This window comes from Indicator indicator, chromosome 41 (assembly GCF_027791375.1).
Source record: "Indicator indicator isolate 239-I01 chromosome 41, UM_Iind_1.1, whole genome shotgun sequence".
NCBI classification, from domain to species: Eukaryota; Metazoa; Chordata; class Aves; order Piciformes; family Indicatoridae; genus Indicator; species Indicator indicator.
The window spans coordinates 591,681-618,597 of NC_072050.1; the positions used below are offsets into that span (position 1 = coordinate 591,681).

General features: G+C 63.0%; 2 protein-coding genes across 9 annotated transcripts; both read right to left on the reverse strand.

Moving 5' to 3' along the window:
* Nucleotides 1-1,893: 1,893 nt before the first annotated feature.
* Nucleotides 1,894-5,846, reverse strand: STAC3 (SH3 and cysteine rich domain 3). 2 transcript variants are annotated; one of them, XM_054397095.1, is made up of 11 exons: nucleotides 5,781-5,846; nucleotides 5,188-5,446; nucleotides 4,551-4,648; nucleotides 4,209-4,288; nucleotides 4,031-4,118; nucleotides 3,867-3,933; nucleotides 3,570-3,619; nucleotides 3,344-3,435; nucleotides 2,805-2,856; nucleotides 2,481-2,618; nucleotides 1,894-2,319 (listed from the first exon to the last, which is right to left on the reverse strand). In XM_054397095.1, the coding sequence occupies exons 1-11, from the start codon at nucleotides 5,844-5,846 to the stop codon at nucleotides 2,221-2,223; spliced, it is 1,089 nt and encodes a 362-aa protein (XP_054253070.1). In that variant the 3' UTR covers nucleotides 1,894-2,220. The 2 variants fall into 2 exon arrangements, with proteins under 2 accessions (XP_054253070.1, XP_054253071.1); XM_054397096.1 differs by lacking the exon at nucleotides 5,781-5,846 and having other exon boundaries at nucleotides 4,031-4,125; nucleotides 4,213-4,288; nucleotides 5,188-5,216.
* A 3,372-nt stretch (nucleotides 5,847-9,218) lies between these two features.
* Nucleotides 9,219-26,239, reverse strand: R3HDM2 (R3H domain containing 2). Of its 7 annotated transcripts, none has more exons than XM_054397132.1 (24): nucleotides 26,072-26,239; nucleotides 25,687-25,728; nucleotides 25,109-25,195; nucleotides 24,245-24,371; nucleotides 23,555-23,633; nucleotides 23,186-23,245; nucleotides 22,304-22,444; nucleotides 21,910-22,018; nucleotides 21,147-21,242; nucleotides 20,224-20,255; nucleotides 19,597-19,829; nucleotides 18,543-18,721; nucleotides 16,697-16,786; nucleotides 15,842-16,084; nucleotides 14,470-14,596; nucleotides 13,837-13,945; nucleotides 13,710-13,758; nucleotides 13,177-13,331; nucleotides 12,870-12,970; nucleotides 12,138-12,307; nucleotides 11,552-11,696; nucleotides 11,355-11,455; nucleotides 10,786-10,870; nucleotides 9,219-9,577 (listed from the first exon to the last, which is right to left on the reverse strand). In XM_054397132.1, exons 1-24 carry the CDS (start codon nucleotides 26,237-26,239, stop codon nucleotides 9,219-9,221), a joined length of 3,087 nt encoding a protein of 1,028 aa, XP_054253107.1. The 7 variants fall into 7 exon arrangements, with proteins under 7 accessions (XP_054253107.1, XP_054253106.1, XP_054253110.1 ...); XM_054397131.1 differs by having other exon boundaries at nucleotides 25,687-25,758; XM_054397135.1 differs by lacking the exon at nucleotides 21,147-21,242.
* Between the last annotated feature and the right edge of the window lie 678 nt (nucleotides 26,240-26,917).

Here is a 26,917-nt window from a genome sequence, read left to right on the forward strand (position 1 = left end):
CCTTCCCTGGGTGGTTCCCCCCCTCTCCTCCCTACTCTTCAGATGCAGCAAATCAGCTTCCAGCCCTCACCCCCCCGCAGGGCTCTGCAAATAAATAAATAGACAGGCCCAGTAAAATTAACCGTATGAGGAGCTGCAAATGAGGTGGAAAATTTTAATGGTTCGGCATTTAGAAGCTGTCTGACAGGAGGCAGGGATGTGAGCGAGCAGGAGGGAACAGTCCCTGGAGCGGTGCATGGCCCCCTCCTGCCCCCCCCCCAACCCCCAGTTTCACCATCACTCTCTCCCAGTATCTCTCCCAGCTGCTGCCTGAGGTGCTGGGACTGGGAGAAGACCTCAGTATGGGGTCCAGATACCTGCACCCCATCCGGCAGCAGCCTCTGGGACACCTCCAGGGCCAGGAGAATCTGCAGCCCCCCGCCCTTGGTGGTGCCAACAGGACCTGGCAGAGGTTAAGCTGGGCTAAGACTGGTCTGAGGACTACAAAGTGGGCCCCCAGGAGCTGGCAGGAAGCCCCCTGGGGGTGCCTCCATCCGTGTGCCACTCCCGGGCACCAGCAGCCCCAGTACGGCTCAGTGAGTGGAGGAAGGTGGGACCAGAGCAGAACCAGCCCCGTAGCCTCCACCCCGGCTTCCCCCGCAGCTGGGGACCATGGGGAGCAACAGAGGCACCCCCCAGACCCCTGCCGGTGTCTCCCCAGGGCAGTCCCGGCGGTGGGGGCTGTGGAGCAGCGGGACCGGCAGCATCACGACGCCTTCCCGGTGGCAGCTGTGGCCGGTGTCGGGGGGCTTCGTCCTTGAATCTCCCTCCCCAGGAGGACCTGGCCATGAATATTCATGGCAGTGACAGCGAGTGACAAGGACGAGGCTCAGCAAGCAGCGGGCTTCGGAGCAGGGGTGACGGAACACGGACAAGAAGCGACCCCCGGGTGGGTGGCGGCGAGTCCTGGGGACGGGGAGGGGGGAGCTCAGCGTCAGCGTGCGCCATGCTCCGAGCCGCCCGCCAGAGGGCGCCATATCACCCGCATGTTATTTACATAGATTTGTATACGGCGAGGGCGCTCTGCGCGCCAGCAGCGCCCCCTGGCGGCAGAACTAGAGCAGCGCCCCTGGAGCCGAGACCGAGCCCCCGTCACCCGGGTCCCGCCGCGACCCTCCCCGCTGGTACTGGGTGGCCCCCGTCCCACCGCTGCCTGTTGTCATAGTGACCAGTACCACCACCCCCCCCCGCCCCTCCCGTCGCTATGGTAACCGCTGGCGTCACGGCCCCGGGACGTCACGGGCGGCCACAGTCCGCTCCCGGGCACCTGTTCGGTGCTGGCGTCCCAAGGACTCGTCCTGTCCCCGCTCCTGTCACCTGTCGCCTGCGGTCCCTATTCGGGCTGTGCCGGGCCCTGTGCCAGCGCTTGGCCAGGCGGGGTGGCCTCCGGCGTGGGGTCCCAGCTGGGACATCAACGGCTCGGCTGTGGGGAGTCGCACAGGGGTCCTGGGACTTGCATTGTGTGGGGGGGTGTCATGGACTCATACAGGAGTTTGGGATGGAAGAGACCTTGGACATCATCAGGTCCAGCCCTCACCCCAGCACCACCAACCCATAGCCCTCAGCACCACAGCTCTAGGGCCTGGAAACCCCTCCAGGGATGGAGACTCCATCACTGCCCTGGGCAGCCTGGGCCAGGCCTGGACACCCCTCAGGGGGCAGAAATTGTTCCTCATGTGCAACCTGAACCTCCCCTGGGCTGGGGTGGTTTGTGTCTGTGTGCAAGCAGTGGGCAGCCTCCTGGCCCAGGCCACAGCAGAGGAGGCCACCAGCAGCCCCCCATAGTGGCACCCCCACCCCGAGAATGCAAAGCAGGGGTCGCAGGTGGGGGGAGCAGAGCTGTATTGCCAAGCACAGAGTCACACAAAACAGCCAGGCAGGACCATGCTGACCCCCCCCTGAGGCACCTGACAGCCACCACCTCTGGCAAGGGAGGGGCTGGGTGGCCTCCAAAGCGAGTCTGGAGGTGCCCCGTCCTTGCACCCAATGTCTCTGAAGGCACCAAAAACCCCACGAGGGAAAGAGCCTGAGCTGCACCTCCACAGTCCTCGGTCCTCACCAGAGACCACATTGCTGCAGGCCTGGGAGACAGGGGTGCCCATCCCCAGCCCTGGCAGCATCCTGCAGCCAGGGTGCATCTGTGCCCCCCCAGGCTGCAGGGACCCTCGGACGCTGCCCCACTCAGATCTCCTGCAGGAAGTCCACTGGGAAGAGTCCAACTTTGCGTCCGGTGTAGACCTTGACGTAGCCATTCACCTCCTCACCCTTCTGCACCACGATCTGGGGGCAAGAGGGGGGGCGAGTGAGGCTCCTGGGACCCCCCCAGAGCAGGGGAACCCCCAGGCAGGGAGTTGGGGGGGGCTGGGATGGGGCCGTGGGAGGAGGCTGGGGCAGAGAGGGAGGTGAGGGCTGGAGCAGCAGGGCTGGGGCCAGGACCTCACCTGGTCCTTCTTGAGTGTGATCTGCCCAATCTCCTTGTTGCCCACGAAGGACCTGGTGACCTTGTGCACCCTCTCGCCCGCCCGCACCCGGATGATGAAGTTGGGGGGGAAGTAGCCAACTTTCTCACCGATCTTCCCCTGAAAGAAGGCAGTGGATGGGCACCAGGGGGAGGCTGGAGCCCATCTGCACCACCCCTGCTGATGAGAGGGCCTGCAGGTGGTGCTCGGCTGAGGACACAGGGGGCTGTCCCTGCACTGAGTGCCCTTTGGTTGACCTCTCCCCTGCCCCTGTGCCCTCTGTGCCCCGGGGGACAGCAGCCTTACCCGCCACCACTCCTCATTGGAGTCATCCACCACCGTGATCTTCTCCCCTGGCCTGTGAGTGAAGAGAAGGGCTCAGTGTGAGGGACCCTCCCCCCATGGGAAACCCTGGCTGGAGAATTGCTCTCCCCCCAGCCCCAGCTCCTCCAGCCCTCCGTCCAGGGTGGGTTGGGAAATGCAAAGCCCATGGAGGACAAAGTCCTCAGCCTCCAGTGTGGGGTGCAAGAAACCGGTGGAACCACACCAAGACCATGGAACCTCATGACCAGCAACCCTGGGGATGAGGCTTGTGCCCAAAACCTGGGAGCTGGGAGGGGTGGCTCAGGAGGAGCTGTGGCCCCAGTTTGATGTGCAGCCTGCTGAGGAAGGCAGAGAAGTCCCAGAGCAGCACCAGCATGGCTCTAACTCCTGCCCTCCCTTCCTCCCTCCTTCCTTCACCCCTCCTGGCCCTGAGAGCCTCATTGCTGAAGTGAAGACTTCTCCTGCTCCCCACTGGCCACTCCCCTCCTCACCCCTGTGCCCACTCATGGCTGGGCACCTACGGGAAGTCCAAGTCATCCTTCTCCAGGGCTTTGAAGCGGTAGAGAGCCACAAAGTAGTGGGACTGGGGGAAGCCTGGCTGCAGCTTCTTGCTCTGGGTTGGGGGAGAGAGGGGTTCAGGGCCCAGAGAGGCTGAGGACAACCCTGAGGAGCCCAGCAGGGAGGTCTCTGCAGCCTCTGCCCACCCTGCTCCAACACCTTGGGGTGCAGGGTGTGGGTGGTAGCTACCTTGTCATCTGCTGGACTCTTCTCAGTCTTTTTGTCCCCTTCAGAGGTGCCTGCAGATGAGGGGAGGGAGGTCACATCTCCTGGTGCTCCTCCCAGGGACCTCTTCTGCCCCAGGTCAACAAGGGGAAGCAGAGAGAGCCCCAAGGTGGAGACCTGAACGGGAGACTCCCTTTCTGCAGGGCAACCCCCAGCCTGGTGGGTCCCCCCCCATCCAGTCTCCTCAGCAGGCTCCCTCCTTGTGCCAGGCTGGTGGCTGGAGCTCAGTTCCCCATCCCCGCTGCGTGTCCCTGCACTCACCACCCTCAGCCTTGCCTCCTTCCGGCTTCCCAGACTCTGGCTCCTCGTCCATCATTGCAGCCAAAGGCTGGAGGCAGAGAGCTGTCAGGGCGTGCAGAGTGGGCAGGGGGTGTGGGTGGGGGTGTGGGTGGGGGTGCCAGGCCCCCTGCCAAGCCCACACTCACGTTTTTCTTGTCGTCCTGCCCTTTCTTGCGCTCTTTATTGGCCATGATGACTCCTGTCCGCAGGGTCTCAAACACAGGGTCGCTCCTGCTGCCTGCTGCTGGGGCACAGGGATGCTGAGGGAGGGGTTCAGCTGCAGGGCAGCAGGAGCTGGGGCCCCCCCCGGCCTGCGGGCAGCACTTACAGAGCAGGTCCTTGCTGCCTGCACACTGCTGGTCGCTGTAGAGGGGGGAGCTGTATGCCCGGCGGAAGCCTGGGGGCTGCCAGGAGAGGGGGGGGCAGAGCATCACTGACCACCCCCCAGCACCCAAGGGTCCTCCTGTGATAGCTGAGTGTGCCCAGAGGGCGACCATTCAGCAGTGGTGATGCCTTGGGGTCCTCCTCAGAGCCAGGAAGAGTGGCAGGGTCGCAGCACCTGGAGCATGGCACCTGGGGCATGCCCACAAGGACCAAGCTGGGCTGCTCCCTGCCAGAAGGTGCCCAAGGGGCAGGCTGAGGGCAGGGGGCTGGGGGCACACTCACGATCTTGCCGAAGCAGCGCTGCATCTCCACGTAGGACTGGCAGTGGTGGTGGATGTTGGTCTTGCAGTTCTTGCACCTCAGGCCAAATTTGTTGTTGACTGGAGGTGCCAGGAGGGGGTGAGGAGGGTGGAGAGGAGCAGCAATGTGGCACTGTGGCTGTGGGGCTGGCTGGGCCACAGCCCTCACTTGCCCTGGCCCCCAGCCCTCACCAGCCCTGGCCCCCAGCCCTCACCTGCCCTGGCCCCCAGCCCTCACCTGCCCTGGCCCCCAGCCCTCACCAGCCCTGCCCTACAGCCCTCACCTGCCCTGGCCCCCAGCCCTCACCAGCCCTGACCCCCAGCCCTCACCAGCCCTGGCCCCCAGCCCTCACCAGCCCTGGCCACAGCCCTCACCTGCCCTGGCCCCCAGCCCTCACCAGCCCTGACCCCCAGCCCTCACCAGCCCTGGTCCCCAGCCCTCACCAGCCCTGCCCTACAGCCCTCACCTGCCCTGGCCCCCAGCCCTCACCAGCCCTGACCCCCAGCCCTCACCAGCCCTGGCCACAGCCCTCACCAGCCCTGGCCCCCAGCCCTCACCCTGCCCCTGGTCCCCAGCCCTCACCAGCCCTGACCCTGACCCCCAGCCCCCCAGGACTCACGGACGATCATCCGGGCACAGACATCACAGAATTTGGGCTTCTTGAAGTAGTGATCCTTGAGCTTGTGAGGTTTGTCATTGACCAGCTTCTGGGGCTCAGGAGGGGGCTCAGCTTCCTCCTCCTCTTCCTCCTCCTCCTCCTCCTCATAGATGTAGAAGATGGGGCCCCCCGAGGGGCTGACCAGCTCCCCGTTGGGCTGTGGCTCCGGCGCCGTCTCCTCCTTGGGCTTCCGCTGGAAGATTTCCTTCAGCTTCTGCAGCTGCTGGGGCAGAAGAGGATGCATGGCACAGGGCAGGCACAGCAGCTGCTGCCTGGCTCCCTGCCCCCTCACTCTGACCTGGAGACCCTTCCCCTGGAAACCTCAGGCACCATGGGACAGAGATGCTCTGGGAACAGGAAGCCTTCTCCTGGCCCCAGGAGGTAGAAACGGTGACTCCTGGGCACCACAAGGATGTGGGCAGCCTGGGGAAGAGCCAGGCTGGGAAATACCCACTCAGTGCCCAGCATCCCTGGCCCTACAAGGACTCCTGCAGCCGAGGCAGGGTGGGTGGCTGCCCTCGCCCGCCCATGCTGCCCGCTGGGCACCCACTTACCCGGCTCTTGGGTTTCCCACCTGAAGCAGGTGAAGCTGGCGGCTCTGGCACTTCCTTCTCGGTCATGCTGGGAGGGCAAAAGAGAGAAGTCACTTTGCCTGGGGCTGCTGCCACTTGCAGGTGCCCAGTGGGCACAGGAGAGGACAGGCCTTGCTGGACGCATCTCCTGAGCCATCACCCAGCTCTGCCCTGGCAGCACCACCTTCTGCCACCGTGCCTGCAGCTCCTGTCCCAGGAAGGGCCAGTCCTGCCCCAGTGAGGAGCAGTCCTGCTACTGGTGAGTGCCTGGGCACCTGCTGTGCCTGGGCTGCTCAAGCCCAGTTGGCACAGCACTGCTGTTGGATGTGGTGCCAAGCACCGTGGGCCAGCTCCTGGGCTACCTGCAGGTGCCCAGCCCTGTCTGGACATCTCCCTCTCACCATTAACTGCAAACGGTGCCACTCCTGGCCCCGAGGACAAGTGTGGCTATGGCACCCTCTGGCATCCCCACACAGCCCTGCTGCCTTCTGCACAGGAGCTCTGTGCCACCGGGGGACAGGGGCTGCTCTGGCATCCCCTAAAACCTGCCTGATGCCACCTCTGGCCATCAGCCAGCCCCACAGCCCCACCCGGACACTGCTGCTGATGGTGACCCCCCCATGGGGTCCCCCCCATGGAAACCAACCAGGATGACCCTCAGGGGAGCAGTGATGGGGAGCAGGGAGTCCTGGGCCGGGGGGTAGTGGAGGACCCTGGGGTCCAGCAGTGTGGGTGCAGCAGGGGCCCGGGGAGGGCAGTGTCAGGGTCGGGGGGGAGCTACGCAGGGAAACTCACTCAGGCTGCGTCTGGAGCTCTCCTCCCGCGATGGAAAAGCTCTCCAAGGGCGGCTGAAGTTGGGGTGTGGTGGCCCAGCTGGCTGTAGAGCCCCCAGATCTCTGTGCTGGGCGTGTGGGGAGGGGGGCAGCTGCCCCCAAGTGCCGTGGAGAGAGGGAGTGACAGAGTGGCAGAGTGACAGCCCAGGGGGGGACAACAGCTGAGCGCTGGCGGAGGCTGACGACGAGAAATTGGAGCCCATGGGCGAGCCTGGAGGGCAGGCTGGGGGGGGACAGGAGCAGAGGGAGGAACAGGAGCAGAGGGGGGCACAGGAGCAGAGGGGGGCACAGGAGCAGAGGGGGGCACAGGAACAGAGGGGGCACAGGAGCGGAGCAGAGGGGGGCACAGGAGCAGAGGGGGGCACAGGAGCAGAGGGGGGCACAGGAGCAGTGGGGGGCACAGGAGCAGAGCAGAGGGGGCGCAGGAGCAGGTGCAGGAGCAGAGGGGGCGCAGGAGCAGAGGGGGTGCAGGAGCAGAGGGGGCGCAGGAGCAGAGGGGACGCGGGCACAGGAGCAGAGGGGGCGCAGGAGCAGAGGGGGCGCAGGAGCAGAGGGGACGCGGGCACAGGAGCAGAGGGGGCACAGGAGCAGAGGGGGCGCAGGAGCAGAGGGGACGCGGGCGCAGGAGCAGAGGGGGCGCAGGAGCAGAGGGGGCACAGGAGCAGAGGGGGCGCAGGAGCAGAGGCGGCGCAGGAGCAGAGCAGAGGCGGCGCAGGAGCAGAGCAGAGGGAGCAGGAGCAGAGCAGAGGGGGCAGGAGCAGAGGGGGGCACAGGAGCATAGCAGAGGGCACAGGAGCAGAGCAGAGGGCACAGGAGCAGAGCAGAGGGGGCGCAGGAGCAGAGCAGAGGGGGCGCAGGAGCAGAGCAGAGGGCACAGGAGCAGAGCAGGGGGCGCAGGAGCAGAGCAGAGGGGGCGCAGGAGCGGAGCAGAGGGGGCACAGGAGCAGGGGGGCAGGCGGGGGCACAGGAGCAGGGGGGGCACAGGAGCAGGGGGGGCACAGGAGCAGGGGGGGGCACAGGAGCGGGGGGGCCACAGGAGCAGAGCAGAGGGGGGCACAGGAGCAGAGGGGACAGGAGCAGAGGGGACAGGAGCAGAGCAGAGGGGGGCACAGGAGCAGAGGGGACAGGAGCAGAGGGGACAGGAGCAGAGCTGAGGGGACAGGAGCAGAGCTGAGGGGACAGGAGCAGAGCAGAGGGGGGCACAGGAGCAGAGGGGACAGGAGCAGAGCAGAGGGGACAGGAGCAGAGCAGAGGGGGCACAGGAGCCACTGGCTATTTGCATTAGGGGTTGTTGGTTGTGCCCAAGGACCCACCTCCCCCCATGCCTGGCATGGGGTACACTGAGTGCTGCAGCCTTCAGGTCTCCTTTGCTGTGCCACCTGAGGCCCCTGCAGCTGGGAGGGGAGCAGGGAGGAGTGAGGGTCTCCCATGGGCAGCTCTCAGGGCTGCCCTGGACCCTCTCCTCTGGCAGACAGCCCCGCTCTGTTCTCCAGCCTGCACTGGGTGCCAGGTGGGAGCTGGATGAGGGCACCTCAGTGACAGAGTCCCTGCAGCTGCATCCCTGCCAGGCTGTAGGTGGCAGTGGGGCAGGAGGTTGGAACCCACCCCCCTTTCAGGCAGCTCTTACCTCTTTACTTGGCACCAGCTCTTGAAGGTGGCATCCAGACACTGCAAGAGGTTCCAGCTGCTGTGTGCAATGCCATGGTGAGGGCAGTGCCAGCCCCACCCTTCACATGCAGGGCACACAGGGAGACCTGCACCATCTGCCCAGGAGGAACCTGCTGCTTCCTGGCAGGGGGGCAGCCCATGCCCACTTTGTGCCACTGCCCAGATGTGTGGAACCAGCAGCTGGGCAAAAAGGCTGCAGTGAGGGGCAGGGACCCCAGGCCAAGGTGCTCTGAGCTCCTCTCCCAGTCTCAGCTCCCAGCTTTGCCCAGCTTGCAGCCCTCCTGCATGCCAAGCATGGGGGCAGGAGCTGGGCAGGACTCCCTGTGGGTGTCCCTTTGTCTCCTTAGCTGCCACCTTCCCCCCAAGAGGCAGCACTGAGAGCCCTGGCACCAATACTGGCAGAGAACTGGAAAGCAGCATGAGAAGTGATGGCCAAGTTTGGGGTTTATATTTAAAAACTTCCCTTCCTCTTGCCCCCAAAAATCAAATAACACCCCCCCCCCAAAAAAAAGTCTCCCCAGCCCCCCCCCAAATAACAGATTAAATAAAGTGTGCAGTGACCACAGCAACCAGCAGCTGTATGTGCAGCTCAACACAGTGCTCAGCACAGCGACAGACACCGGGCTCGGGGAGGGGGGAGGGGCCACCACCACTCCCCCCCCCCCTCCCTCCCCAAATAATAACAATAATAATAATAATAAAAAAAAAATTCCTTTTTCTGTTTTTGTTTGGTTTTGTTGTTTGCTGCTGTTTTTGTTTTTTTTGTCCTCCTTTGTCTCTTCATTCTGTCCATATAAATACAGCCAGGAGGGGAGGGGGGAGGGGGTGAAGGAATTAAAACCAAAGAGAGGGAGGGGAGGGAGATGGGGGGGATGGAGAAGGGGGGGGGGGGAGGTAGCCGCAGCCCCCCCCCGGGGCCCTACTGGGAGCTCGCGCGCTCCAGCACGCGCAGGTCGAGGCTCCGCTTGGCCACGCGCAGGCGGAACCGGCTGGGGGCGCTGTTGAGGCGCAGGGAGGCGTCCTGGGCGGCCAGGGGGCTGGGGAACACCGCGACCACCGTGTACAGCGCCGCCAGGTCGCCGTGCCGCCCGTTCTCCGCCGTCCCGGGGCTGTCCCCCCCGCCGCTGCCGCCGCCGCCGCCGTCCCCTCGCCGCCCCTGAGTCTCTTTGAGCCACTGGATCTTGGCGCCGGCCATGGCCAGCTGCGTGAAGAGTTTGTCAGCCTCTGTCCGTGTGATGCCCTCGGGCAGGTCGGTGACCTCCAGCACCCGGCCCAGCACTGCGGAGACACCAGAGGGGCCGTGGTGGGGACACAGCAGGGAGGCTGTGGGGGGGACACAGCAGAGAGGCTGTGGGGGGGACACAGCAGTGGCCGTGGGGGGGACACAGCAGGGAGGCCGTGGGGGGGACACAGCAGGGAGGCCGTGGGGGGGACACAGCAGCATGGGATGGGGTCCAGAGCCAGCTAGGCTAGCAGGAGGTGCCCCTGCCCCTGGCAGAGGTTGGAGCTGGATGATCCTGCAGGTCCCTTCCAGCCCAAGTCCTTCCATGGGTCCACAGAGGACCTCAGTGTGTGTGGATCCTCAGTGTGATCTTGCCCCATGTGCTTTCCCCTGTGGGAGAAGGAGGCTCCCCTCATGTGCCCAGTGCCATGCCAGCCTCCCTGCCCCTGCTGTGTGGTACCCAGAGGCTCCTGCTGCCTGCCCTGGCTGCAGGCTCAGCCTGGGGCTGGATTCTTTGCTAATATTAACCTGGCATGCAAGGGGCACGGCAGGCACAGGGAGGGGGCAGCTCTTAAAGGGCCCTCTGCAACCAGCTGCTGGTAACGTGGAGGTGACATGGGGGACAAGCCTGAAGCCTCCAGCACCAGGGAAGGCTCTGTCCCTGCCAGGCTGCCTGGCTCATGCCCAAGCAGCAGGCCCTGTGGGCAGGAGCCAGCCACCTGCCTCTCGACATGATGGCTAAGTGGAGACCCTCCAGGGTGAGGCCTAAGGAGACCCTTCCCCTTTGGAGGGAAGTGATCCACTGGGGACTTCCACCCTTGGAATATCCCAAAGCCCTCTGCAAAGGTTATGCAGCTCCTGGCCCCACTGGGAAATGGAAGGATGAGGGAGAAGGGGCACTTGGTGGGGGGGGCAGTGGTGGGAGTGGGAGCTCACTTTCTGCTGACAAAGAGGACTAAAATCCCAGGATTTCTGGCAGCTGCATCCTTTCAGCCCTCACAGGGGCAGGAATGGGGCCCAAGTGTCCCATCAGGAGATGTTCAGCACAGACTCCAACAGTTCCTCCTCACTCTCCCTCCAAAGCTTTGCTCAGTGCAGGCAGAGTTTCTGGGGGTCCTGAGCGAACCCTGTCCCACCTCCCAACTGGTGCTGCTGACTGGGACCAGCTCTGCTGCACCACCCCCTGGAGTGTGCTGGAGAGGGAGGTCAGGGGGCAGTGGGAGGGAGGTCAGGGGGCAGTGGGGAACAGCTGGAGGCCACTTGCCTACATCACTCGTCCCGAGGTCAGTGGAAGCTGACTTGAGGGCTTGTCTCTTGCTGCGGTTTCCATGTTTCATTCCACTCTGCCCCTGGAGGAAAACCAGCAGTGGGTCACCTGAGGAGCCCCTGTGGCCTCACAGCTCCACACAGCACCCCAGGAGTGGGGAGCAGAAGCAAACTTGACTGGACCATGGTTGGGAAGGGGAATGAAGAGACCTAGAGGAAGCCTGAGGGTGAGGTAGAGACCGGGGCACAGCCATGGCTCCAGGACACTCCAAGGGCTTGGAGCTGACACTTCTGGGCAAAGCTGGGAGCAGGATGGAACTTTAGCCCAGTGCCAGGCCCTAGGGGAGTGCAGTGCCACCAGCAGCTCCATGAGTGGAGGGCAGAAGCCTGGGATGGGCAGGCTGTGACCACATCAAGGAGAGTCCAGGCAGAGGGCAGAGCCTGAGCTCCACCTCTCAGCCGCTCCTGAGCCCTGCACGCAGCAGGGCTGGCCCGGGGGGACCTGGGGTGGTCTTGTTCTGCTGCCAGGACAGTGAAGGGGGTGTGTGGGGGGTGGCCCAGTTTTACCTGGTGTGCAGTGTAGCTGGGCTGGTTGTGGAGCAGTGGTGGGGGACAGATGGAGAGGTTGTACTGCAGCGGCTGGCCCAGCAGGGAGTAGCGACCATCACCTGCGAGAGCAGCCCAGCATTGGAGGGGCCCTCAGCAGGCTCTGGAGCAGCCCTCAGCAGGCTCTGGAGCAGCCCCAGCCCCCTGCTGGCCCTTACCTTGTGCTGGGCCCATGGGCCGGGGGAACTGGGTGAGGACAGGCAGGGGGCTCAGCCCCGAGCAGACGCTGCTGAGGCTGCTGACAGGCGAGGGCGTGGGGGACTGGGTGGGGGACGTGATGGGGCTGCTCAGCTGGGTGCTGGCCTGGGGGGGGAGAGCATCAGGTAGCCCCAGGGCTTCTCACCAGTCCCACACCCACCTCCAGAGGAGCCCACCCCCATCATGGAACTGGTTGGGTTGGAGAAGGCCTCCAATTGCATCCAGTCCAGCATCAACCCAGCACCACCACGGCCACCAAACCCTGGCCCCAGGTGCCATGGCCACAGGGTTCTGGTACCCCTCCAGGGATGGGGACTCCACCACCTCCCTGGGCAGCCTGTGCCAATCCCTGACCACTCTTGCAGGACAGAAATCGTTCCTCATGTCCAACCTCAACCTCCCCTGGCACAATTTCAGGCCATTTCCTCTCCCATACTAGGGAGAAGCCAACCCCACCTCACCCCAGCCTGCGCTCAGGGAGCTGCAGAGCTCATCCCCCAGCCCACCCCCCTACAGGGCTGCTGGGGTCCCCTCTCTGAGCCCCACCTGGGCATTGGTGTCAGGGCTGTAGAGGTCTCCTGGCTTCTGGCCCCTCTGCTCCAGGCTGTAGTACTTGCAGTGGCTCCACTGCACCACGGGGGTGTTCTGGGGGGCCTGGGGGCCGTTGGGGACGTTCAGCTGCATCACCACCACGCCAGGGCCTGATGGATTCACACCTGGGCAGGGACAGCAGCAGGGAGATTGCCCAGGCTCTGGGCAGCTTCACACTCTGCCCTACACCCTCCCCTCTGTGTCCTTTCCTCTGCCACTCCTGCCTGCCCAGTACCCCCCTGAGCACCACAGCTGGCATCAGAGTGCAGAGGGGACACACTGAAAGCAAGGAGGTGACCCCTGAGCAGAACCTCAGGCAAAGGACCTAACCCCAGAGCCAGGCACAGAGCCTGAGCACCCCAGTCCCAGCTCTTGCACCTGTTCACCAGGACCCAGCTGGGCCAGGCTGCAGCAATCCTGATGCTCCTCTCACCCTGTGCTCCCCAGGGGCTGACCTGGTGGCACCAAGCCACAGTGCCAGCAGAGGGAGTCTGCAGCCCACAGCAGCTCCAGCCCTGGGTGGCAAGGAGATGCCAGGCACTGGCCAGTGCCCAGTGGGATGGGTAGGACTAAGGAGACCCAGTGCAGAGAATCTGCTGGAGCTGGCTGTGAGCTGGCAGCTGTGCCCTCTGCAGCCCCACCACAGCCTGAGCTGATCTGGGCAGAGCCAGCCCCCAGGCCTCTTACCTGAATACTGCTGCTGCATCTGTGGTGGGCTGCAGGGGGAAGGGGACTGTGGCATCTGATACTGGTCAGAGCCTGGGGGCTGAAGGAACCCCACTGAAGGGCTGTGAAGCAGAGAGAACACTGGTGAGGGGCTGGGCATGGGGGCAAAGAGCCTGACCAGCTCTGCAGGCAGCCACCAGCTCCCCAGGGGCTGAGATGGCTGAGAAGAGCTGCAGTGAGGCCACAGCTGCAGGAGTGAGTGCCCTGCAGGGGCAGGAGGTGATGCCCCTCCAGCAGAAGCCCAGGGGCAGAGGGGCAGCAGCTTTACCTGGTGCCATTCTGCTGGGCAGGGGGGATGACACTGTAGTAGATGGGGACCCCCCCAGCCTGAAGCCCCCCCTGAACAGACTGGCTGGCTGGCACCAGCACAGGCTGCTGGAAGGGCTGCTGGACCACACTCTGGGACTCATTGCCCACAGGAACCTGTGAAGGGAGGAAAGAAGTGGCCCTGGAATGACAGCACAGAGCAGGAGCTGGCCCCAGAGAGACACCAGAGAGGTCCCTGCAAGGGACATGAGATGCCAGGAGCCCACAGCAAACTGTGCCCTGGCAAGAGGAGACCCCCCCCCAGCTCTGCTGCAAACATAAAGGGGAAGGTTCCAGCCACACTCAGTCCTCCAGACATGGCCCACACAGACCCAAGCCCCCCCAGGCTGCCCAGCATGCAGCATCTTCTCCAGGTGGAGAAGTCTCCACCCTGGGCTCCAGCACTCAGGCACAGGACTGGGGCATGGCCTGCACAGCTCAGGGCCCCCACCCCCCACCCCAGCAGCCCCTCAGCAGCAAGCAGCTGGTGCCTACCTGGTAGGAAGGCAGTGGAGTGTACTGCACCATCAGGCCTTGCATCTGGCTCCCCACCCCACTCCTCTGGTTGCTGAGCAGCCCTGGGGGCTGTGCCTGCTGCACCCCCAGCACGCTCTGCATCTGCCCCCCCATGCTGCTCCTCTGGCTGGTGAGCAGCCCTGGGGGCTGTGCCTGCTGCACCCCCATCACACCTTGGTAGGTCTGCTGCTGGTTGGACATCATTGGCTGTAAACCTGGGGGAAGAGAGCCTCAGTGGAGCAGCTCCACGTGGGGCTCCCACCTTGAGCAGGGCTCCCAAGCCTCCAGTTTGTGTCCAGTCAAATCCCAGGTTTGATGTTGAAATTGGGAGCCCCAAATGTCTGAAACAGCTCCCAAGGGGCTATAAGGATCAGCAACAGCTTTCAGTGCTGGCATTACCCCCAAGGGGAGCAGATCAGGGCTCAGGTCCTGCCCTTCCTCATTTCTTGCTAGAGAGGGAAAAGGACTTCCCCTGTGCAGGTGTGAAAAGCCCTGGAGGAAGCTCCTGGCTTTACCTCCCCCTCACAGCACCTCACTGCCTGCTCAGGGAGGAGAAAAGGCTCCAGACAGCCTCTGCAGCCAAGGTTCAACCTTCCTCAGTGGAGCCAAGAGGATTCTCCAGCCAGAGAGGCCAGGCAACAGCAGCCTGGCCCCAGACTGCACATGGGAGACCCTTAAGAGCCACCCAGAGTGGCAGGGAAGGGAAGCAGGACCCCTCCCCCCTCCCCTACCCCCTTACCAGGCTGCTGGGACTGCTGGGGCAGCTGCTGGGAGCGCTGGGAGCTGTAGGCCGCTGGGTGACTGAGGGATCGATATTGCTGGCTGGAGCTGGAGTACTGCCCAGCAGGGTAGTAAGAAACCTGAATCTGCAGCACCAGGAGGGAAAAGAGAGATGAGAAGGCAAGAGAGGGGCACCAGGAAAGCTGCTCCCCCAGGGCCAGATCTGGCTCTTGCTGAAGGGAACCACCCAGGGCTTTGCCTCTGGCTCCTCCGGGAAGCACAGCCCCTGCCCACCCCTCCCAGCCCAGCCCTGCCTGCCCCCTGCCCAGCCCTGCCTGCCCCTCCCAGCCCAGCCCAGCCCAGCCCAGCCCCTGCCTGCCCCCTGTCCAGCCCTGCCTGCCCCTCCCAGCCCAGCCCCTCCAGCCCCTCCCAGCCCAGCCCTGCCTGCCCCCTGTCCAGCCCTGCCTGCCCCTCCCAGCCCAGCCCTGCCTGCCCCCTGCCCAGCCCAGCCCCTCCAGCCCCTCCCAGCCCAGCCCCTGCCTGCCCCTCCCAGCCCAGCCCTGCCTGCCCCCTGCCCAGCCCAGCCCCTGCCTGCCCCCTGCCCCTCCCAGCCCAGCCCTGCCTAGCCCCTGCCTGCCCCCTGCCCAGCCCAGCCCCTGCCTGCCCCCTGCCCAGCCCTGCCTGCCCCTCCCAGCCCACCCCCTGCCCGCCCCTCCCAGCCCAGCCCTGCCTGCCCCTCCCAGCTCACCCCCTGCCTGCCCCTCCCAGCCCAGCCCTGCCTGCCCCCTGCCCAGCCCAGCCCCTCCAGCCCCTCCCAGCCCAGCCCTGCCTGCCCCCTGCCCAGCCCAGCCCCTCCAGCCCCTCCCAGCCCAGCCCTGCCTGCCCCCTGCCCAGCCCAGCCCCTCCAGCCCCTCCCAGCCCAGCCCCTGCCTGCCCCTCCCAGCCCAGCCCTGCCTGCCCCCTGCCCAGCCCAGCCCCTGCCTGCCCCCTGCCCCTCCCAGCCCAGCCCCTGCCCAGCCCCTGCCTGCCCCCTGCCCAGCCCAGCCCTTGCCAGCCCTCCCAGCCCAGCCCCTGCCCAGCCCCTGCCTGCCCCCTGCCCAGCCCAGCCCTTGCCAGCCCCTCCCAGCCCAGCCCCTGCCTGCCCCCTGCCCAGCCCACCCCCTCCCTGCCCCTCCCAGCCCAGCCCCTGCCCAGCCATTGCTCAAGGGACAAGGGGGCAGAGACCATCCTGTGCCTGGCAAAGGCTGTGTGCCCCCCCCCCAGCAGTGACCCATCACAAAGGGGCACAGAAAAAGAGAGGACCCACTCCCAAGGAGCTGTTCTGATCTGCCTGCCTCAGCTCTGGGCTGAGGGCTGTGTCCCCCCACCCCAAGCCTTCTGCTTGTCCTTACTTGCTGGGGAGGCTGAATGTAGCCCTGGGGCTGCAGCACCTGCTGTGTGGGGGCCGTGTGCCCTGAGGCAGAGTAGTTGGAGGTGGGAATGGGCTGCCCAGGGGGTGCCATGATGAATCCTGGCTGCTGAGGGTGCTGGGAGATGAGGGAGGACTGGAACATGGCCGAGGAAGGGTCCGGAGCCTCCGTGGAGCCCTGGCGGCTGAGGCTGATCTGCCCAAAGGGGTTGCTGAGCTCCTCGGCCTGCAGAGGGCACAAGGGGGAGGGTGCAGGGGCACAGCATGAGGGACACAGCACAGAGGGCATAGCTCTGCCGAGCAGACTGCAGACTCTTCTCCCTGCGCTGCGTGGAGCTCGCCCCAGACAGGTCCCCAGGAACGAGCCACGGACAAAGAGCATTCTGCAGGGCAGGGGCAGGGGCATGCGAGCTGCTGGGGGGCCCTGGATGCTCAAGCAGACACTGGTGACACGTGGGGGGGCCCCACACAGGCAGGGGTGGCCCCAGCCCAGAGGCCACATCCCGAGGGATCCACCACTCCCGACCCGGCAGAGCCAACACGGAGGGGCTGCCTGAGACCACAGGCAGGGCAGCCACTGCCCCTGGACCCCAGTGCTGGGCACCAGCCTGGCCTCCTGCTGGAGCTCTGGGCTTGGCATCAGCCACCGCAGCAGTGCCCAGCCCTGGGTTCCTCCAGGCCTCAGGCACTCCCCTGCCTTGACCCCCAGAGCCTCCATGAATCCCAGACCCAGGGAGGGCAGCGGCCACGCCGTACCTGACCAGCAAAAGCTCAAACGACACAAACACAGCACAGGAGGACAACAGAGAAGGTGCAGAAGAGGAGATGGGGTTTATACCAAGTTGTACTGCTGGGGTGGAGAGACTGGCAAGAGGACTTGGGGGCAGGAGCTTGGAGAATACTGAACAGGCTGCAGCGCTGGGACCGGCTAAGACCAGCAGAGAAGGGAGTGGAGGAGAGAGATTTGGGGAGGAACAGGGTGGGGAGGAGGGGAGGGAGGAAGGAGAGAAAGAAGGAACAAGAAGGTTAGTCCAGTGAGCCAGCTGCAGACACGTGGGGGGCAGTGCAGGGGCTGAGAAGCAGGGGGAGCAGCATGGGGGTGCCCCTGGCTTTGGGCAGGGGTGGCCTTGTCCCCAGAGCAGCTCCTGCCCGGCAGGGACAGTGACACAGCTCCACACAGGCCAGCCATGGCCACCAGCAGCAGGAGAGTCACCTCCCCCAGCACCACCTCTGTGCCTCTCCCACTCCACTGCCCACTTGTGTGTGGCACCAGCTGGCAGCTCTCTCTGCAGATCTTCCTGGCCTCCCCTGTTGGTGGAGGTCTCCTCCTCAGCCCTGCCTCCTGCAGAGGCCTCTCTCCCTTGGTCACTGCCAGGACCTGCTGCTTGCCTGTTCATGACCAGGCCCAACTCAAGCACCAGAGTGTGCTTTGGGCACTGAACCTCCAATGGCCAGCTCTGGGTTGGATTCCTGCTCATTGATTTGACCTCTGAAGCAGAAGGTGGCAGGGGGGACACAAACTCTGCATTTTCAGACCTTTCACCAACAGCCAAACATATGAAAAAAGATCTTCCAGGACCTAAAGCATCAAACAGCCAAAGAGTAGAAGGCAGAAAATAAAACCCCAGCAGCACATCATGATCCTGCACAAGCTCCAGAAGCCTCCAGCTCCCCAAACCTTCCACCCAGGGCACTGTGCTCTGTCCCTGCCATGCCACAGCTCCACACAGACCCTTCCTGCTAGCCTCAGACCTTGGCCTCCTCAGCCAGGAGCTGTCCCTGCTGCTGCACTGGCAGCTGTTGGAGGTTTGTTTCCTCCTCCTGTTCCAGCCCACTGCAAACATTTGGAACCACAGAACAGCCCAGCTTGGCAGGCACCTCAGAAGACCACCTGCCCCAACACCTCCTGGGAAAGGGAGCCTGGATGAGACCATCCAGAACCCTCCCTGGCCAGCCACAGCCTGAAGAGCTCCACTGTGACAGTTCTTTGCTGCAGGACACAAGTGTGAGGAGGTGCACCGGGAAGGGTCCCTCTAACATTCCCAGGCAGGCTGAGGCCCAGAGTGGACAGGGCAGGGCTGTGGAAGGGACAGGACAGGAAGGGGCTGAGGCCACTTTCCACACATCCCCCCAGCCCTGGACCCACTGACCAGGAGGTAGCTTCAGTCTCCAGCCAAACCCAGCAGCTCTGGGGCTGTGCAGCAGAACACAGCAAGTAGGACTGCACCCTCCAGAGCCCTCCAGAGGGCTCCATCCTCACCCAGCTCTGTGAGCCAGGGAACATCACCTGGGAGCACCCAGGGAGGGTCTGCAGAATGCACCCAGGCAGAGTTACAGCTCTGGCAGGGGCCAGCCTGGGATTTCAGCTCTGGGGACCTCAAACCCAGCTGCTGCTTATGCTGGTCCCAGAATGTGACCCTGCCACTCAGCACAGGGCCACAGCTCCCTTGCCAGGAGGGCTGCTGGCCTGAGCAGATACAGGAGAGGTTGGCAAGCTGAGATGTGCCACAGCAAAGCCTCTGGAGGGGCTGCCACTGCCCAGCTGGCAGCAAGTGTGGGTGCTGGCTGCCCTCAGTGGGCAGCTGTGAGCCCAGGGCCCCCTGGGCACGGGCTGCCTCTGTTTGTGCCTCCCACCTGTGTGCCCAAGGAGCTGCCCCAGCCCTGGGCAGCCTGCAGGGACTCACCTGGGACATCAGGTGGTTGCTGATGGCTGGCTGCTGCTGGGCTGCAGGTGGGAGTCCCTGGGGCTGTGGTGGTGGCTGCTGGAGGGGCTGTGGCTGTGGGGCTGTGCAGGGTAGGAGACCACGGCTGGGCTGGGAGGAGGCAGATTGGCTGCAGGCTTCTGGGGCACCTAGAACCAAACCTTGAAGAGAGAAAGGCAGGGCAGGGTTGGTCACTGTGAGGGAAGAGAAGGTGGCAGGCTGAAAGCAATTCCTCTGGGAGGGAAAAGGGTTAGGAAGGAGCATGCTGGATGCTGCAGGGCACCCTGCTAGGTAGGGCTCTGCAATCCACTCTTCCAGAAATGAAAGGAGCTCTGGAACCAGTGGCTGCTGTTTAACTAATTCCTGCCTCTGATCTCCTGCATTACAGCAGCCAACCTTCAGGCACTCTGCTGAGGAGCTCTTAGATCAGCAGCCACATGCTGCAAGGAGGATGTTTTGCTGCCCAGGGGCTCACAGGCTGAGATGGGGAAAGAGCCCCAGAGCCCTCAGCTCTTCCTCCTCCACCAAAGGACCACGAGGGGATGGAGGCTGGGTTTTGGTTTTACCCCCAAGAGAAAACTCCTTTGGACTTTTTTTGTCTTCCCCCAAGATGTTTCTAACACTTCCCATTACATAAAGCCTGGAGAGCAAAGTGGTTCCTGCTCCCAGGGGGAAACCTGGAGGGAAAATACAGAAAGAGGGAAAAGAGCAGCCCCTGTCCTGCTCTGCTCTGCACAAGGCTGGGACAGATCCTCAAAGAGCTGCTCCCAGCAGCTGCTGAATCAGCCCCAGAGGCAGCTGCAGGAATAAGAGCGAGTGCAGCCCTGAGCACAATGGGAATAGGACCCAGGGGAGGAGGTCGGAACCTTCAAACCGCAGGATCCATGGAATGGGCTGGAAGGGACCATGAAGATCAACAGCTCCAACCCCCTGCCACGGGGCAAGGACCCCTCCCACCAGCCAAGGCTGCTCCAGGCCTCATCCAGCCTGGCCCTGAACACCCGCAGGGAGGGGCAGGTGCTGGGGCCGCAGGTACCTGCCCGGGAGGTCCTGCTGGCAGCGCTGCCCTTGGTGCTGCTGCTGCTGTCCCCCCGGGTGAGGATGGAGATGCCGCTGAAGCTGCTGGCCTTGGTGACCGGCGGCCGCAGGCTGCGCACGGAGCCCTCCGAGTCGGTGCTGCTCCAGGGCCGCGGCTCCAGGGCCTTCGCCTCGCTTTCGGTGCTGCTCTGCCGGCTGCTGCCGGCCCGGCTCAGGCTGTCCCGGGCGCCCCTGCGGGGACCAGAGGAGTCACAGCACAGGGACAGGGATGGCTCCTGGCACAGCACAGCGGCGCTCTGGGTGCCTTCCCTGGCTCCTGGCTTTCTCAGGTATGCGCTGAAGACCCCAGAGCCTGCTGACCTCCCCTGGTCTGTGCTGGGAGCTGGCTCCTGGCCTCTTCCTTAGCCAGATGCCAGCCTGGAAGGTGCCAGCAGGGTGAGAGCCTGGCCCCTTGCTAAAGCCCTCCCTGTCAACGGCCTTGAGACTAGGCTGGTGGAGGTCTTGCCAGCTCTGGTTATCAGAGAACCATGCAATGGGTCGGGTTGGAAGGGACTTTCAAGATCATCCAGGTCCATGGGAAGTTCTCCTCAGAGAGCTCCCAGCAGTGTCTCTGGGCAGCACTCACCTGCTGTCCGTCAGATATCCATTCTGGCCAGTCTGGAGGCATGGAGAAAGACATGGAGGTGGGAAGCGAAAGGAAGAAAAGGGAGACTTAGTCACTTGGAAAGCAAACTCAGGCAATTTCAAAGCAAAGAGGAGCAAAGCACCACCAGTGCAGGGCCTCAGGCACAGCTCTCACAGCCGTGGCGAAGGCAGAGGGTGTTGTCCCCAAGACGCTGCAAGGCAGCAGGCAAGGAGCTGGACTCTGAACATGATCTATGGCAAACTGGCACTTGGAATTGTCCCTGATTCCATCATTTGCCACTTGGCACAGCAAGGGGAGCTGCCTCCAGCTGGCAGACAGCACTCAAGCCAGCAGAGCACAGCAGCCTCTCTGAGCCAGACATGAGCAAGGACCACAGCTCCAGCTTGGAGGAGCTCCACGGAGGGAGCAGAGATCTCAGGGAAGCCATAACCAAGCTGGACATAAAATGTTGCTGGGCAACAGGGAGCAGCATCAGCTCCTCTGTCTGTCCCCACACGTCTTTGTCCCTGAAATGGGGCAGTTTGGGGAAGGAGCAGGGTGAGGGGGTGGAGGTGTGGCTCCTCTAGCTCAGTGTCTTAGACACAGAGTCATGGAATGGTTTGGGTTGGAAGGGTCCTTGAAGATCTCCCCTGCTCCAGCCCAAAGCCATTGCCCCTTGTCCTGTCACTCCAAGTCCCTGTCAGAAGTCCCTCCCTGGCTTTCTTGCAGGCTCCTGCAGGTACTGGAAGGCCACCAGAAGGTCTCCCCTTCAGGTACTGACCAACCCCTTTGCTGGGAGCTGGAACTCAAGGGCAGGTACCGGGAGCAGCAGGGAGCTTGGAGAAAAGGCAGTGACAGGACCTGACCTCCCAGCACAGCCAAGGGCAGCTCCTGCCCCGGGCTGCAGGGGGACCCCAGCTCACCTCCCGCGCGAAGATGCGCTCCCGGACCCGCTGGTACTCCTCCTCCCGCTCCTCGATGGATTTGCTCCTTCTCCCATCCTGCAAGGGGAGTCTGATCTGAGGGGACAAACACAGCTCAGGGGTCAGCAGTTGCCTGCAGGAGCAGGGGCAGCAGTCAGCTGCTGGCATTCCCAGGCAGCACTCTAGGTGGGTGTGGGCTATGGACAGTGACGCAGCCTCTGCCCCTGCCACAGCTGCTGGGCACTGATCTAGGGATGGACATCTCCAGAGATCCGTGGAATGGGTTGGGATGGAAGAGACCTCAAAGATCAGCCAGTTCCACCCATCCACCCTGGCCTTGAACACCTGCAGGGAGGGGGCATCCACAGCCCTTCCAGCAGCACTGCCAGGTCCCAGCTTGACTCACTGCCAGCCCCAGGAGGGCCAGGAGGGATGCTTGGCAACGCTCAGCTCTGGGGCACTTCCAAAGAGACCTCAGCAAAGGCTTCACCTCAAAGCCTGCCCCAGCCACCAGGAGACATTCAGGGTACAGAGAAGTATCCCTCCCCCACCCCCTTCCCTAGAATCCACACAAATTCCTCCTGCATTCCCACAGGAGGTCATCTGGTTTTCAGGATCTATCTGGATGCTGCTGCCTGGGTGGGGTGGGAGCTCCTGTTAGAGGTTACTGCAGGGGTCCCAGAGAAGGGAGATTTGGCTCTCACCTTGCAGAAGCTGCATCTGACTTTCAGAAAGCAGGCAGGACCCCCCCGGCACTCCTTACCTGGTTGTCATCTCGGTCCATGCTGGCATCATCTCTCTTCAGGATGAACCTCTGTGGGAAGTCTGCACTCTTCTCATCCTTGATGTGCTCAGAGAACCTCTGCTCAGGGCTGCAGGGAGAACCAGGCCTGCTCAGAGAGCCAAAACCAGGCCCAGAGCTGCCTTTGTAAAACCAGAGCTTTGCAGGGGGTGTGCAAGAGGGGGGCTGAGAGCTCCTGGCCCTACTCTGAGAACTACAGAGGGCTCAGAGGGGCTTTGCAAACACCTGCTGAGGGCTGAAGGGATGGGGGCCCAGCCCTGCCCTGCCTGTGGAGCTCATCCTGCTCTGGGCCACGGCAGGGCTGTGTGTGGGGAAGGGGGGAGGGGAGGGGACGCAGCCCAGGTGCCCTCCGTACATGCGAGTGCTGCTGGTCTTGTTGATGATCACAGCCTTGCCAGTCTGGTCCACGTTGTGGTCCATGCCAAAGTAGGCTGCCACCCTGTGCAGCAGCATCCTGTGGTAGGAGGTCATCTGGGGGAACTTCTTGAACTGGTTGCTGAGGGGAGAAAGCATTGAAGGCCTTGGAACAGACGACAAGAAGCTGGCACCAGAAGAGAGGTGGAGGCCAGAGATGCCAGCTCAGACCATGCCATCTGCCCCAGTCAGCCATGGCTCAAGTGCTGCTCCTTACACTGCTTTGCCAGACAGAGCTGGGGCTGGGCCAGGGGCTCAGCTCAAAGAGGACCTGCCTGGAGGAGGAGCAGCTTGTACAGAAGCACTCCTATGGGTGCCTGGGCAGGAACAGGAGCCACAAGCAGTGCTGCTGCAGCTGCTCTGATCCTGGCAGATGCCATGGCAGAGGAGGTGCTGAGGGCCATGGCTCAGCAACCCACCTGGCAGTCCTGGGCTAATGGCTGAGTTTGATCACCTGGAAGGTCTTTCTCAACCAAACCCACTCTGATTTTATCTCCTACTCCAGGATGTGAATTCTGCCCCTGGCTTCTCTCACCAGGAGAAGAAGCAGGCTGGCATTGATCCCCTTGGCAGTGGCTGTGAAGCTAAAGCAGCTGACACCCAGCTGAGGTGACACAGAATCCTTGTGCAGGGACACAGGGAGGTGGAGGGGAAGAGGACTCCCACCCAGTGTGTCCCAGAGAGCCCCTCCTGCCCTGGGTGCTCTTAACCTTCACCTCACCACCCCCTGTTGCTGGGCACACACCTCCTGCCCACCGCTGAGGCTTCAGTGCCAGCTCTGGAGGCCAATCTCAGGGGGTTTGCCCTCCTCGTGCCCACTTACTTGTTGTCACTAATGAACTCCAGGATCTCCTGTTCCAACTTCAGCAGCATCATTCTGTCCCTGCCAAGGACAGAGAAAGGGAGAGGTCACCTTCAGAGACAGGGAACTGGCACCCTCCTCCCTGCCCCAGAGGGCCTGCAGCCAGCAGCTCTCCCAGGCACGCTGCACACACAGCACCCACTCCAGAGGCCACATTTCAGTTGCATTTCAGCAGCATTCCCTGAATTCCACAAAGCAAATCACACTTCCAGGTACCTTCTGCAGTGTCCTCTCCTCCCCAGCCCCACAAACACTCTCCCCACTCCCAGGGCCCAGCACAGCAGCTCTGCCCTCCCTGCAGCAGGAGGCAGTCGCTGCCTGGGCACCCACCGGGGGTTTTTTTTCAGAGTGTTCACCAGGAACTCGTGCAGGTCTATCCCAGTGGAGTCTGTGTACTCCTGGCTGGAATCTGAAACAGCAGCAGCAGCAGCACAGATTAGCAAAGCACCACAGCAGAGCAGGCTGCAGGGCAGAGCTGTGAGGCTCCTCCAGGCAGGAGGATGATGAGGTCCCCACACGGCTGCTGACGGAGGGAATTCAGCTTCACTCTCAGCAGAGTTCAGGGAGGAAGAAGAGTCCAGCTCTGAGCCCAGCTCTGAGCCCACCTTGTACAAGCTGCACAGGCTGGGTTCAGCTCAGCTGGGCTCAAGCCCAGTTTCTAACACAGGGTGCCAGGTACTGAGCTCCCTGCAGCCTCCTCCCCCTGCCACCCATGGCAGGAGTCAGGAAGTCAAATCCAAACTGGAAGCAGAGGTCCACACTGTGGCTCTTCTTGGCTTTGCCCCTGTACAGTGACAAAGCCACCAGTGGACTCTAAGCTCTGCAGAGAGCCTGCAAGGCTCCTGGGCTCTTGGGAGATAGAGAAACGTCTCCCTCCCTCCCCATGCTTTGCTCCAGAAAGGATGTTGCAGAGGTGAGCTGCTCCTGGCCAGCCAGCAGCAGAGAGCAGCTCTGCTCCTGGCCAGCAGGATCCTCAAGGTGGCCAGGACAGGACCTGTCCTCTTCAAACCAGCTCCTGACCTCGAGACAGCATTTTCCTGGGGGCCTTTTCTTTATTCTTCTCTTTTTCTTCTTTCTCAGCCCCATCCTTTGTGGACTTCTCCTCCTCCTTGTCCGAGGGGCAGCTGACGTGCAGCTGAATGATGTCCTGCAAGAAAGCAAAGCAGGCTGGGCTCAGGCACTTGGATGCTGCCATGGCTTGGAGATGTTGGCAGCTGGGGAGGGACCATGGATTCAGGGGAGATTCAGGTCACAGGTTGGAGACATTTCCTCAGAGAGCAGACAGAGCAGCCCCACTGCCCACCAGTGGCAGGCTCTGAGGGGGCTCCCAGCAGCATTTGTCACTGGTGTATCCCTGCCTTGCCTGGCTCCCCTCAGCACCCAAGCCTCCTTCTCCCCTAGCTGATAAAATGTTTGCACATCCTGGCCTCAGGGCTGCCTACAGCAGGCAGGTCCTGCCCCCCTGAGCTGAGGTCTCTAATCTCCCACTACAGAACTAAGCTGCTGACTGCCAGGTGTGGTCCTACATCTGCTGAAGGGCCACAACCTGAACAGGAGTGAAGGACATTGAGGGCTGCAGCAGGGCCAGAGAAGGGCAACAGAGCTGGGGAAGGGTCTGGAGGACAGGGCTGGGGAGGAGCAGCTGAGGGAGCTGGTGGTGGGAAGAGGCTGAAGAAGAGGAGGCTGAGGGGAGACCTTCTGGCTCTCTGCAAGTACCTGAGAGGAAGCTGGAGCCAGGTGGGGGCTGGGCTCTTCTCCATAGGATCAAGAGATACAAGGAGAGGAGATGGCCTCAAGTTGCCTCAGGGGAGGTTCAGGTTGGACATGAGGAACAATTTCTCCCTGGAAGGGCTGCCAGGCCCAGCTTGCTCATTCCAGGCTTACCTGGGACTCCAGCAGCCCATCCACGAAGGGGCTGGATGACTCCTCACACACAGCCAAGCTCCTGACCAGTTTGAGCTTTGAATTAGACTGGAGAAGGAAGAGAGGGTTAGAGCCAGGGCCCTCAGCTCAGCAGCCCCAGCTCAGCTCATGCTGCTGCATCATCAAGCCCCTTCTGCAGTCACTGGTAATCAAGGAGGACTTCAAAGCAGCTTCCTGCAGCAAACAGGAGCAGACAAAAGCTTGGGAGTCCCACAGATGATTTTTTCCCTCCCTTCAGCCAGGCCTTTTCCAGGCAGGAGGACTCCATGGCTCTGTGGCCTGATGGCTTTGGGTTGCAGTGCTCAGGGAAAATGCTTCAGCCAAACCCTGCCCCCCAGGGTCTCTTTGGGAGGTTGCCTCCCATGGGTGACAACCAGGACAGAGCTGTGCCAGCCAGGCACAGGAGATGCCAGGAGCTCAGATGCAGAAAGGCCTGAGGGGCACAGAGCAGCCTGGGGCTGGGGTCACAATGCAGCTCAAATGGCCAGGAGGGGGCACCAGGAGGGGGCACCAGGAGGGGGCACCAGGAGGGGTCCTACCTTGGCTCTCTTCCTGGCATGGCCATGACTTGAGGTTCGCCTCTGTGGAGAAGAGAGAAGGGAAGGAGCTGACTGGGGGGGTGCACACTGCAGGAGGCCCTGCAGCAAAGCTCTACCTGCCCAGGAGGGAAGCAGCTCTCAGAGGGAGGTCTGGAGAGCTGCCAGGCCCCAGCTGGGCCCAGACTGCTTCAGAACCTTCCCATGGTCTGAACTCAGGTGGAGCTCCAAGGGCAGACTGTGAACACCACAGCACAGTGTCCCTTGGGAGGTGACAGCACAGCCTTAGGTCCCCTTCAGAAGGGAGAGCAACTGGTCTGTGTTTGCCAAGCAGCAGCAGAGGCCCCAGGAGCTGGGGGAGAGGCTCTGAGCTCCTCTGCAGCCTCACCTGGGACTCCTGGCGCACGCTGACCTCCTCCCCCCCATCCTTCTCCACCTCATCCTTGCTGGGTGACCTGCAGACATGTTTGGTTTTGTTCACAGACTCCTCCACCACCTTCTTCTCAGACTCCTTCATTATCTCCAGAGACTCCTGTGTGGTGTTGCTGTTGGACATCTTCAGAGAGCCACCACAGAGCAATGGGCACCTGCCAGGGGGCAGAAAGGAGTCAGGGCAGAGCTCCCACCTGGAGCACAAATGGGCACCTGAAGGTCCCAAAGTCCTCAGGACTCATCTGGGGGCGTCATAAGACCCCAAACCAAGCACCCCAGGGACAGAGAGAGCAGCTCCTGCCTCAAGGGGACCCTGCAGGAGCTCCATGGTCATCATCAGGACCCTGTGGATTTGCTCACAGCCTGCTCAGTGGGAGTCTGCCTGAGGCTGGGGGTGAAACTCTGCCTCCCCCCTCCCCAGAATGTTCTGTGCTGGAGGAAACTGCTCCAGCCTCAAGTGCAGGCTGGGAGGATCTGCAGCAGCTTTGGGGAAGGGAAGCAGAAAGGAGGCCCCTGCCCTGCCCTGCTGCCACTTCTCCTGCACTAGAAGGGAGGAGCAGGCTCTGTGCAGCTCCTGCTCTTTGCAGCAGCTGCCCTGTGCCAGGGCTTTACCCCAGAGCAGGCAGCTCAGCCAGCCTGGGGCAGGGGCAGGGGATTCTGCTCCTCACACTGCAGCACAGCCAGGGGGACACCAACAGCTCTCCCCCTCCTGCTCCAGACAGGATGACTCACAGCCACTACATGGACACAGGGAGGCTGCCCTCTCCTGACAGAGCTTCCCTGCCCAGCAGCTTCCTCCAGG

Coding starts and splice junctions, on each gene's coding strand:
- STAC3 (XM_054397095.1), bottom strand. CDS start 5,846: ATGACCGAGAAGGAAGTGCCAGAGCCGCCAGCTTCACCTGCTTCAGGT. Junction 2,857..3,343: donor AAGGATGACTTGGACTTCCC/GTAGGTGCCCAG, acceptor CTTCACTCACAG/GCCAGGGGAGAAGATCACGG. Junction 2,320..2,480: donor TCACACTCAAGAAGGACCAG/GTGAGGTCCTGG, acceptor TCTTGCCCCCAG/ATCGTGGTGCAGAAGGGTGA.
- R3HDM2 (XM_054397131.1), bottom strand. CDS start 26,239: ATGTCCAACAGCAACACCACACAGGAGTCTCTGGAGATAATGAAGGAG. Junction 13,759..13,836: donor CAGAGGAGCAGCATGGGGGG/GCAGATGCAGAG, acceptor TGGGGTGGGGAG/CCAGATGCAAGGCCTGATGG. Junction 11,697..12,137: donor GCCCTGACACCAATGCCCAG/GTGGGGCTCAGA, acceptor CTCCCCCCCCAG/GCCAGCACCCAGCTGAGCAG.